Here is a 13,236-nt window from a genome sequence, read left to right as displayed (position 1 = left end):
TGTTGTATTTTCTGTACTCTAAATCCTACAAAAATGTTACTGTCATCAATGCTAGCTCTTTTTTTTTTTTTTTTTTTTTTTTTTTTTTTACCTCTTTGCATCATTGGAGATGGCTGATTTAGCAGGGTTGCCAGACCATGGTATATTGCTCCTTGTTTTGCTACTTCCAGTGTTACTACAGAACCTGTCCTTGTCATAAGTTCTGCTGCCCTGCAACAGATATCAAAGCAAATTAAATAAAATCAAGCCCAATACTTCTTAGTTCTCCTTATTATACTTTTGTATGACTCATTTTCTAGTAACCTTTCTCATATTTTTCTAGTAACCTTTTGTATGACAAAACACTGTTTCTGACTAATACTTAAAATCGTTATGAAAAAAATATTAAAAAAAAAACAGATGATAAATTTACTAAATAGACAAATGCATGCAAGGGTTTCTGCAAGTATAAGTTGGAAGCCAAAATATTTAAGAATTAGAGTAAGAACAGTTTGCTAAAAATGAGAGCCCCAGTATGCAGCACCGTATGTCCTACAGAGAAAGTAAAAACCCAATGTGCAAAAAAATGAGTCTAAGACTTTGTGCAGTAGATTGCTCTGAAAGTAATGCCTACTATTTATTTCCATGGAAATTACAACAGATATAAACATCACAACATCACCATTAGACAAAGCACATTCACAGCTATAAAACACTATTTTTCAACAGTCACCACCATTAACTATGAATGTTTGCCAGTGAAAAAATGTTTGCCAGTAAAAATCTGCACCATGATGTACTTGTAAAAATCTGCACCAGCAGAGGTGATCTATTGCTTCACAGCCGCTGTGATGCCTCACTGTGCTCACATCCACTTTTCAATCTCCAGAAACATTCAGCAAGCATTAATGAATGTCAATGGAAGAAATTTTTTTCTGCACAGAGAAACTTAATGACACCCCTTTGCTTCATACACACTTCAGATGTCATTTGGTCAGACTTCTCCTCAGCTGCCATCTGTTGCACAGCAACAACATATAACGGAACATTGGTGATACTACTGTCATACCACCAACATCCGACTGTTGGATGCTCTTGGCCAATGCAATAAAATAAGAAGCATTACTTTTGGAGCACCCCTCATATTAGTCTAGTATTTTTTTTTTCCACATGAAGACAGCAAGAGAGAGCATTCCATACCTTTCCTGGGACAGCCCCACCAAGCTTCGACCATCCACACTGAGCAGCTGATCCCCTGCTGCCAGACGACCATCCTAATTACATATCCAGAAAAAAAAAAATTCATTCACCAATGCTAACTTAATGTAAATGCTAACAATTACTCATGCAAATCAGTAAACAAAGGATTTAAAAGTATTTCCAAATGACCTTTCCATTCTTGAACTTCTTATATTTAAAAATATTACTAACCACATCTGCAGCACCTCCTTTCACAACAGACTTGACATATATTCCAAGTTTGTCTTGACCAGCACCCTACAGAGAAAGAAACATCAATTTATTTCAGTTTTGCATTCCTCCAATTTTATTCAAAATTTCACATCTCTAGATAAACCTCTGAATTCTCATTTTTTATTTCCCAGCCTGGAAAAAAAAAAAACAAAACAAACAAAAAACAGTAACATGGAAGAAAGTTAAGCTCACTTAAAATCAAAAGTAAGCTTTAAAATTAGGCTTCTTGAACCTGAAAACACTGCATGAAGTACACAGTATTTGATCTTAATACAAGCTTTAAAAATAAAAAAGAAAGTGTATCAACTAAACCTTTTATCTTAGGAGTTTGTTTTAATCATCTTCTGATGAGACACACTTCTCAACACAATTTTTAAAGTATACCTGTATACTCTGTTCCAAAAGACTGCCCTGTTACCCTTGCTGATGCCCAAACCACACAAGTTAAAGTGCAGATTGCCTATTCTGCTTTGAGCATATGTGACAAAAAGGAACAGAAACACTTCTTACATTTATTAGGACTGTAAATGACCCAGGAAAAAGAGCAAACAGTGCTTTTGCTTTTAGGATAAACAAGTAGACATTGTAACTAGTAAGAATTTTAGAACTATCCAAGTCAACATTTAAGCCCACTGCAGAACCATGCAATTTTGTTCATAAAACAGCTGCCTAGAAGTATGCCACTAAATTTTAAAAGGACTGTTAACACTAAACATGTTGCTAGACAACCAATGGGTCCGAGGCATGAGAACACGAGCATCTATTCAAACCATGCTGTTGCATCACCACGTACTCAAATTTATGACACCACAGAGAAGTCTACATTAGTATCACAAACCCTTAAACTGTCACTTACAATGTACCACAATCATTTCATTACATACGATAGCAAAGCATGCCAATTAAATTCATTTGCACATCACTCAAGACACACTTGAACTATTCATGAGGTTTTCAATTGAACAATTTTTAATGTAACATTGTTTTCTGGAATAACACCCCAAACTGTTTTCATACTGAAAATGCAACTTCCCCGCTCTCCTACTTTTCCAGCTTCCCTTTCATGAGCAAAAGGATTCATCACTTCCATCATCATTATGATCAAGTAGAACAAAAAGTGCAGATTTTTTGAGAAACAAATATTAAAGTTGTCTGAGAGATGAATGATCTAATTTTTTTATTAAACCTTGAGTTAACTCCAAATATTTACTCAACAGCCACAGAATAGGAATTAAATAGGAATTACTCTGAGCCCTGTGATTAAAGACTGGCATTCAGCATGTCCTCATTTCTCATAACAATTGCTTTAAAAGAAAAAAAGAAAAGAAAAGAAAAAAATAAACCTGTAGTAAATAACTAAAGAAAGGATACTTTCTGAGTCTGGGAGGAATATGAAGGTAATTTTTTTTAAGAAATTTACTTACTAAAAAAGGACACTATAGAAACATCCAAATAACAGCAGAATATACATATATATTTAACTTATACCCAAAGAATCAGATGTACGAGTCAGAAGATAGATAAATTCAATGAAAACCAGAAATCTTCTTCCCCAAGACAACCATGAAGCAGATGAGGGAGGATGATTCAGGTGATGGTACACCTAGACTTCCAAAAAGTATGCAACAAGATCTCTTACTAGGAATTCTTAAATTTAAATTTTCATGAGATAAGAAAAAAGTTGTCCTGGTATATTAATAACTAGTTTAACAAAGGATACGAAGCTTTTGCTTTTTACGTGGAAATAATTAGAGAAGACCTAAATGAATATACTGCTCACTGGGGCAACCAATAATGTAACTAAATTTGTCATATAGAAACAGAAACCAGGTAAGTAAAGCTAAGAGTTGGAGAACAGTGAAGTGATTAAGAACTGGAGCAGGAATAGGGAAAAACATACTTTTACTAGTCAAAATGTGAAGTAATGCTTTGATCTTTGTCAGAAGCAGCCCAGAAGAGTTACCACTTCTCTTAGTTGGGAACTGCAGATTAAGATGACTGTCTCTTTCCTATGCCACCAACCACTAAGATATCTAAAGGTAAGCTCCCTTAGATCCAAACAGGTTAAGGAGTCACCAGCAAGAGTCACCCGCCTACTCCTTTACTCCCATGCACTGTAATTTCAGAGATGAAGCAACATTTCCTTGGAGGCCAGACTAACCAAGACTAATCAGAAGTCTTGGGACCCAGGAGTGGTGCTGCTTTATTCAGCTCTAACTTCCAAAGCTGTTAGTGAGAATCTCACCTCATAAGGTTTAATGAATCAGACAAAAAACCGCATAATGCAGTCAAATTAAGTGAGAAAAGTAAGCATTTGCTACTTGAAGCAGCATACAGGTTAATCCAAACAAGTTGGGATTGTGACTTTGCTAATCATTAATTATATCAGACGTACTGTATCTGTATTTGCCACCCTTCTTATCCTCGATTATGAGTGCGCACCTTAAATGAAGTAGAAACCTGTTTAAGCCCATGATATCTGTACTGGATTGCAAACAGTAATAAACATTTTTTTTTTAACAATTGAACAAATACCCATATTGTAGTTTTTACACAGGCTTCAACTGCTGCTCAAGATCAATCTCCTTAATTACTGTTTTCACAGTGTTCTTCATTTACCAGTTCAAACACCTGGGAGCCAACAGAACTATTAGAAAAGAACAAACCAGAAAATACCATGGTCACCTCAAAGCTAGAGGGCTTACATTTGGAAGTCCATATAATCTCTTACAAAAAGGCAACAGAACTGAAGCTCAGAGGAAAACAAGGGTGATCAGAAACACGGAGCAACTTCCTTGAGAGAACCAAACAATAGACACGGACTCCTCCTCTTGAGGAACAAACGTGAGAGGAAGGGAAGGTCTATGGAATTATGAATGGCACAGATGGGATATCATTTCTCTGTTCAGACAAAATACAAAGCTTCCTTATTCATGCCATTGACTTTTTGCCACAGGATTTCATAATTCAGTTGGGAAACCGCAAAGAAATAGACTGCTGTAGACACCAAGGATTCAGGGTAAGGTCTTCCAGGAGCTATCAGAAAAGTGATACAGATGTAAGACATACTAGAGAAATTCTGGAATTACAGAAAGCTAGAAAATAGGAGGAACTGTCTTACATGTTGTTATGCATTTTGGCTAAATTCCCATTAGCCACAGCTGGAACATACCAGATTAGATGGATTTCTGCTCTAACTGTTCTTGCACTCTAAACTTTGCAGTGATTCTTCATGACAATCCAGAAGAGCTGACATTTTGTTCAATATTCTTTCTTTTTGGAGGTAGTTTTATTGAGCCTACACAGTTTGTCAATCTTTTTTGTGTTCTTTTAAGAGAAGTTATGTGCAGATGTGTTAGCTCCAACTCATTTTTCTTAACACAAAGCTAATGAAATTTAAAAGCATAGAACATGATCATACATCTCAATTCAGATTATATAAAACATCTTTTATCAACTACCACATCTATTCACATACTAGGATAACTCTCTTTCCTGTGTACATTACACACATTTAGCATGTTTCTAACATGATGCTCATGATCTTCCCTTACACTTGTAAAGACCTCTTACTGAGTATCATTAAATTTAACCTACCTTCCTGTGCCTTTTACCCTACGCTTTGAAGCAACTTAAGTAAACATTTTTCATTTTTGTTGAGATAGACTTATTTGTGCTCCTTTCAGGAGACTGTTAGAAGGAAATGTACAGTTACTGAGGACACAAAAATGATGTTAAGATGTAGTTAAGACAAGAATGCCAAAGTGAAATTTTCACCTGCACCATATGAATTTCTCTCCTATCACTTACTGACATTGCAAATGAACACGTTTCTTTGTAGACTGCTTATAAATCTGTTTTGCTTTTAAAGGAACATGAAGGTCAGCACAATTAAAATTATGCCCCAAAAAACAAAACTATGACAGATACCAATAACAGTGATAGAGTATACGTCATTTCCAGCTCTATTTTCTCCTATCCTGAATATCAAATTCATGTGTACCTATAGAACTGTAAGTTTGAACAGTAGAACACAATGTTAGAGAAGTTAAATGATTGGGGAAAGTACAAACATAATGAGCATAAAGTTTTTTCCTGATGGTTTTACTAATTCAGTAAATTCTAGAAGCAAAAGTGAAAATGGACTTCCAAAACAAAGGGGGTTACACCAAGAACAAAACCCAACACATATGCATGTAGTTATGCAGGTTCCCACAGAGAGAAGCAAACTAAACAGAAGAAAAAACATGTTACAAATGTTTGAAATCATCCTAATTTTAAGTTTTCAAAGCCCACATGGCAAGTGCGTACAAAAGACACTTCCCAATTTTGCCACAGCACATAGATTCTGCTCCTCAACAACAACAACAAACAAAAATAACCCAACACATCCAAACAAACTATCCTAATTTTAGCAAGTGATGGAGATGAACAGAGCATCTAGAATGGAAGAAAATGTATCATGTTAAAAAAATAATCAATACACCCTCACTGATGTAATTACACAATGGGATAAAAATGTCCCCATTTTATTTATTTCATGAAGCTTAATTAGCTCTGGACAAAAACCTCAGAAGACTCCTGGAAGATAATCTTATCCATGCCTGGGTTTACACATCATTAAGCCAGGTATGCACAGCCAGCTCAAGTCAGAAACAGAAAAACAATTAGGTCCAGCAACCTGAAGCCAATGTATTTGCAATAGACTTATCACCTGTATTTAGGTGCTTCATGTGTTTGTTTTTAAATCATCTTACATTATCTTAAGAAGCAATGTAATGCTTTAAAGCAGCATGAGTTGAAGGATGTTAACATACTGCATTTGCAAGTTTGGCATGTGCTTAAATCTACTAAGAGTATTGCAGCAGGAATTCCATGACAATAATGAACATCCTCTCGCATTTAGAAAGCATTTTAATAGATCTTCTAATCCTGCTTGGGAGGTAAAGGCAAACACAGGATACATCTGCAAGCAGAAGTCTGCTCAGAATGGTAGAGGTCTTAATCCTAAATATAAATGAAGAAAAGAACGTATGGGAAAATATTTGTTTAAGTGACCAGACTAAAATGTAAAAAGTAAATAAATAACACATCCTCCTCCAAAAAACAGAGCAAGAATACAAAAAGTACAAATCAAGAGAATAAGAAAGAAGCCATAAGAAAGAAGCTGAGGTATTAAATGCTATCAGTAAATTCTTCAATTAAAAGTCACCAGAAGTTCTGTTTCCCTAATGGCTGTTCATATTGCATCTGTACGGTGGGACAGAAGAAAAAAAGACAGACAAGCTTCTAGAAGAGACTAACTTGCTGTAGCTGTGCATTCAAAAAGTTCTTATCACAGAACAAAAGCACATTTAGAAACATTCTACAATATAGACCTAGAAATTACAACCTGATGATACAGAGTTAAATAAGAGCAAGGAAATAAAGCAAAGTTTTATGTTTAGCACCAAACTGGCCAACAGATTGCTGGGCATTTCATATCAGAACTGGTCATAGGTTGCACAGTTTATGCAAATCTAGCTCTTCATATGAAATTAAATGAAAACTTCAAATTATGGAAGTAGTACTAATGAGGCTTACTTTAGTGTAAGCATGGTTAATGCTCTCTGAATGCTCAACCACATTCAGATGTGTAAAATGTACAGAAGAAAAAGTTACTTCCAACAAGAGAGACTTTTCTTTCTACTGATTTTTAGTTGACTTGACAAAGGACATTCTTAAATCACTAGGTAGATCCTACATACAATTGGACATATGAAATAGACACTGAAATATGATAATTTAATTTCTGAACGGTATAAAATACATAAATACTGTAATTCAACACCAAAGCATTAAATTAGATCAGAAAAGCACGTGATGAGCCAGTACCTACAGGTTATTTTGCTTACTAGTATGAGACAAAAAATAGTAATAGCTATCATACAACCAGAGCAGAGCTAACCAGCTGCAACTTGAACTATCTCAGCAAATATTAAAATTCAGACATCCCAGCATCTGGGTCCTGTGAATTCAGAGAGACTTTCTGCTGAGTGGGACCAGGTCAGTATGGTCAATTAAAAAAAATCTTATTTGAGAAACATCTATTTCTGTTTAATTACAAAGGTATGTAAAATGCATGTTGTTACATATACGACAAATGTATGTTTATTGGTTTTTCTTCTATATTAATGTAGAAGAAGAGTAATCCGTAAACAACTCCTGCAACATTTAAATTCATTTAACTGGCCACATCAACAGCCGTACAACTGGAACATGCCAGACAGCACAACTAGCATATGAAGTAGGAGCTGAAAGAACAGTAAGATCAGATAAGGCCTTCCTAATGGCAACACCGTACCCAGTCCCCAAACTGGTTATTCAGTCACCACGGAAGCACTGAAAGCAGACAAAATTTTCCACCCCCACCTCCTCCTCATGTTGCATTTGCCAGGATAAGCAGCTGCAATTTGACAGTGGAGACAACAGACAGCTCCTTCGACTGAGCATCAACACATGGCTAGGTCCAAAGCCAAGCACCCATGCCATGCAGGGACCTAGGGCCCATAGTCACTAAGCTGTCCCACTGATACCCCAGGCTAAAGGTACTAGAGTAGGAATGAAGGCCTGTCTGCTGGCTGGTGATAACCCCTCAGCAGTTAAGCTGCTGCCATCTTCACAGTGCTCCACAAGGAAGCACTATGGAACATGGTGGAACACCACAATGAGCTGCACATTCCAGTAAGTTAGGAATGTTCATGCTGTAGATTTGTCGGTAACTCAGTTATTTTAATACCTGCAATTAAAGTAAAAACATGAAATCTATGACAAAAATACTTATTCAGTTGCTAAAAGGACAGGAAAATTGCAATATTAAATAACTAAGGAAAAATTATGCATCTGTAAAGCACACTTACAGGTACTATGCCTAACCAAACCGGTAATTCTTCAAACAGTTGACAGTAGGATCTTGTCATTACTTGTTCTAAACTACCATTTGCCCAGACCTGTTTAGCTTCACGTGCCTTGTTTATCACACTCCAATATTATGAACTGTTTCCCATAAAAATTGGCAGAGTTGAATTTCATTAAAGACAAAAATACATTTCAACAACAGGTGTTTTTTGTTTTTTGTGTTTTTTTTTTTTAATGTTATGTGTATTAGAATATAATTTTCTTTACAAGAATTGCAATGAAGTCTTCCTTTCAATACTGATTTGTCTTAAATACATGAATATTTAAATGATTGCAAACTTCACATAGTTTGTAATATGAATAGGAATCCGGAAGTGGAAGAATCTTTATTCTCCAATTATAGTTTGACTGACTCCATTAAAAAAAATAATAATAATAAAGTTTGACCATTTTTAAAGAAAGAATCAAAGCAAGTGGCTTCAAATATCAAGACTACATAAAAACACATTTTCTTTCTGCTCACGGAAACATTTTTTCTTATTTTTAAAGTACTTCCTGAGACCTGACTGAATTTTGCATAAATGATCTGCTCCATGACTGTAATCTAGCTATCAGGCCTGCTATCAGCTATCGGCCCCAAAATCTTTTATCTGCCTACACCCAGAGCAGATTGTACTGATTTTTATCAGGGCTAATTTTCTGATTCCAGACTCTAAGGATGTTTACAAAAACTTACGAAGATCTTCTATGTAAACTTGCACTTAAGTTTATGCAACAGAATCAAGGTTCAGTCTAACCTCCCTGGCAAGTAACTAGTCCAGAAGCAATGAAATATCCAAGTTTAGAAGCATTAATGAAGAATATAAATTTACTAAACTCTGCAGCAAATTAACAAATGTGCTCTCTAAGAGGCAAAAAGGAAAAGTTTCTGAATGCTTCTCCACCCCAAGCATTCATTTTCCCTAAAGCTGTATGCATTTTGTAATTTGCATCTGGATGAGAACAAGTATATTTACCTGCAGCATGCCTACGATTCACTGAACTGTCAGTCCAGAGTTCACTGCTGTCAGTCCAGAGATCAAGCTCTGTAGCTACTGGCTTGCCTGCAGCATTTGCAAGCTTCTTTGGACATGAAGATTGGGAAAAAAAAAACCCAAACTATTTAGAGACTTTGGATATCTGTCATCATTAGGCAAAACACTTCATAGACTGCTGTAGAAAAATGAGGTGAAACAGCTTGCTCTATGTAAAGCTAGTTGTGGCCACAGCTGCTATGAGTACTCTGGCTTAGAAAGAATCTTAGAATTGACCCATGCTCCACATATGTAAACGTCTCTTTTCTCCGCTTAAATTCTCCTCTGTGGTGGGGGGAAAATACCAAACATTTTCAGTGTTTGACAAAGTACAGTCAGAAGCAGAGAAAATATCTCCAATTAAACAAAACAGGCAGCAGAGATTCAGACAGGAACAATCAACATAATTTGCAGGCAAAGAAATATCATGCATTTAACGTCTAAGAACAAGCCAGTTGCAGCTTTAAAAAGCACAAGGAAGGAAAACAGACAAAAGAAATGACTTGTAATTCAGAGAAAAGCTAGCTTGCAACCTGTATAAACTGGACTCTGAGGCATCCAACATAGCCTAGAAACTTTACATCCCATCCCACATACCTACATGCTCTATTTACAAATAGCCTCAAAGGATTAAAAAGAAAGGACTGAAGAGTTTTGTTATTTTCTTTACTGGAATAAGGGTTTCTAGTCAAGGGCTCATTTTTGTTGTTGTTACATTAAAGAACATTTGCAATGAAGTTCGACTCAGGTACAAAGCCAGTAAGTGAAAATACCTTTTATCTTCCTAAAGCTTGCTTCTTCTAGGATACAAAACGACAAAGAACCACAGATGCTGTGTAATGGACTTCCTGAGACAGCAGTACTAGAATATACATGATTGTAGTCTTGCATAGATGCAGACTTTTTTTTTCTTTAAATCAAATTACAGCACTCAGAATCCCTAATAAGGCAAACGGATAAAGGCACGCAGGCACAAACAGCTGTATATATTTCTGTCTAGCACAGAAGATAATTAATTTTCAACACATGACATCTCTGGAAATTGAGGGCTTCCAAAAACCAAAGCAACTAAGCAAAAGCAATTGGCCTAAAGTCATGTTCTGAGACTGAATTAAAGTACGCAACAGTTAATCCTAACTATTCTTTTCTCATAGCTCTAAATGAAACAGACAGTAAGCAGTAGGTAAACAGAAAACGCTTTATACGCTACATTCCTAACAGCCTATGAAAGTTTTACAAAATAGACCATCTTAACAGTGTTTTTCTTTAATGAATGCTGCAACTTAAAACTCATGAAAACATTTTTATTTTGCTTGAGCTTCAGTGCCCAAATTAAGGGTTAACTTTTTACAGCATGCTCGCTCTAAACACACTGAACAGTGACACACTAAGGGCTGTTTAGAGTCTTCTGCCAACTGAGAAGTTGTATTGCACATTCCGTGACACTCTTCCCTGTTGAGGCAACTCTGAACAAATGCCTCAGCTTAATTAGGTCTGTGGATAAAATTAGGGCAGCACATAATGTGTGATCCATTTTTTGGGGAGGAAAAAAAATGAAGAAAAATGAATACATATACACACACACGTGCACAGAGATACATATGCACATATACATATGCACATGTACACTTTTTCCAAGTGATAGGTCTACAGATAAGGAAAATTTACAACAGGAAAAATACCATACAGTCTTTCATATAAATTTGTACTGCATTTTCAGGTGGATAAAGCTTAATTCGATATCAGTAGATATACTGTCAAGTATTGTTAACGTTCTAAATTTCTACCCCAAGTTAGAGCATTGTTTGCATAGGAAAATTTCAGCATAGAATTTAGCTTCTTAAGAGTCTTTTTCACTGACAGAAGTATGACATTTAAAAGTAAATACTGTAATAACATGTATTTAAAGTATATTTTCTAAGTTATTAGAAAGCCATAATTGAACGAAGTCTGCTAGAGTAATTCTGAGAAAAGACTATGTACACTGTAACTTCCACATTTTGCTATCAAGTGTCTATATATAGAAGGTATTAATACATGGAGAAATTGGCACATCCATTTAAATTAAAAACAGAAGAAAACAGCAAGAACAGAATAAAAACACCAACACACACAAACACCTTGTTCCAAAAGACATGAAGTGTAAATAGCTATGTTATCTATTTGCAATATTAATATAAATATATGCAAGTAAACAAAAGTACTTGAGCTGAGCTGTGGCCTTAGCTAGTGAGAAGAAAAGTCCTGTAGTGCTGGCAAAAGCTTTAGTTTGTACACAGCATATGAAAACATCAGCATTATTTTATGGAACTCCTATCGTATATCAAAAATTGAACCAAAAAATCCTTCTTGAAGATATGAATCGAGAAGAAAGATGTAACTTACTAATACCTAGCTGCTTATTCGTTCATTATAAAGACTAAATTGGCAGCTAATATACTTTCTTACTCCCATGGGACCAAGAAATCTGTGGTGGGAATGTCAATTAAATAATACATTTTTACTTTAAGATCTTCTTAAGAAGTCTGTTAAGGCAACATCAATCATTCAGACTGCTGGTGTGAATTAGTATCTAACATTAAAAAAAAACTTCCTACTCAAGCATTTCAATTAATTCACATTGGAAGAAGAAGTTGAAGATTTTCCTGAAGCATTTAGAATGTACAGACATGAGAAGGCCATTACAAGGAAATACTGAAGTGTCTGAAATTGTGTCTTACGATCTGAAACAAGAGTAAAGAGCTAAGAAACAGCTGGGAAAAAAAAAAAGTCAGCTGCCTGTACTTGCAAACTCAGTGAAGGGAATCAAATGTACGTCCTATGTTATCACTATTATATATAGCTAAAATAAGATTTTAGACTTCTGTTATTCCTACATATATCACTTCCTAAACATATGTAGAACAAACTTTCAGGACAATTTCATACGGACGTTGATATTCCTGGTAGTTCGAAACCCTCCTTAAAATTAATGCTTCAGATCGCTAAATCTAAAATGATGAGCAGCTCTTTAGAAAATAAGGCAACTTACAGTGACTTTATTAACTCCTTACAGTGACTTTATTAACTCTGACGAACAAAGAAGATTGCCAAATAATACCAATTATTTACAATTAAGAGGCCACACAACTGCTCAGGAAAAAGAAAAAGTAAACTCCTTCCCCAGTCTATTGATGAACTGTTCCATTCTGTGTTCAAAATGCTTCTAATAAAAAGAAGCTCTCTCTTATCCTATTTCAGTAGGCGCTATTAAAATATCTTATCTTACTATCTTTTAAAAATATCTAGAAAATACGCTCTGATCTGTATCCCTAAGGACATACACATGCATACATACCTTAAGGTGCATACACATTTTTAAGGTAACTTTTTCTACTCTACTAATGAATTATGAGACTAAGAGGTAGTAATATGCTGTATATTTTTAAAAACTATTAATGAATATAACCAGCATGAGAAGATTCATCACCAAAATCTGCTGTATCACTTGCAGAATGCTGGAATCCTCTTATACAGTCGCAGTCTGAACAGAATCTACATGCCTCTACTCTGTGAATGCCTTTGCATGTTCTGGTCTTTTCCGAAGGGTCTACAAAGTATTCAAATCTTACATGTACCGTTTAGGTTGTCAATTTCAGTTTTTCCAGGTAAGACTTTTAAGTGGAAAAGAGGCTTTTAGAGGAATCTGGATTAAAGCCAACTAATATGACAAGTAAACATATCACAAAAGTCATGCTATTCATGCTCCTCTACAGTAAAACAGTAATTAACACACCTGAAACTTTAAATATTAATAGTCACGTCCACACATTTG

At 35.4% G+C, this 13,236-nt stretch overlaps 1 protein-coding gene across 21 annotated transcripts in view; it reads right to left on the bottom strand.

Annotated features, from left to right (window-relative positions):
* The window catches only part of AFDN (afadin, adherens junction formation factor), a 112,888-nt gene that overhangs the window by 20,569 nt on the left and 79,083 nt on the right, over positions 1–13,236 (bottom strand). For all 21 annotated transcript variants that reach the window (XR_007374840.1, XM_048934976.1, XM_048934987.1 and 18 more), the window contains 3 exons: positions 1,411–1,476; positions 1,180–1,253; positions 92–210 (listed from right to left, as the gene is read on the bottom strand). Coding sequence is in view for 20 of the 21 variants with exons in the window: in XM_048934976.1 (XP_048790933.1) it covers positions 92–210; positions 1,180–1,253; positions 1,411–1,476 (259 nt within the window). In the remaining variant the exon portion in view is untranslated. The remainder of the gene's footprint in view (positions 1–91; positions 211–1,179; positions 1,254–1,410; positions 1,477–13,236) is intronic.

Source organism: Lagopus muta, chromosome 2 (genome assembly GCF_023343835.1).
Source record: "Lagopus muta isolate bLagMut1 chromosome 2, bLagMut1 primary, whole genome shotgun sequence".
NCBI lineage: Eukaryota > Metazoa > Chordata > Aves > Galliformes > Phasianidae > Lagopus > Lagopus muta.
This window is presented reverse-complemented; position numbering and strand designations above follow the sequence as displayed.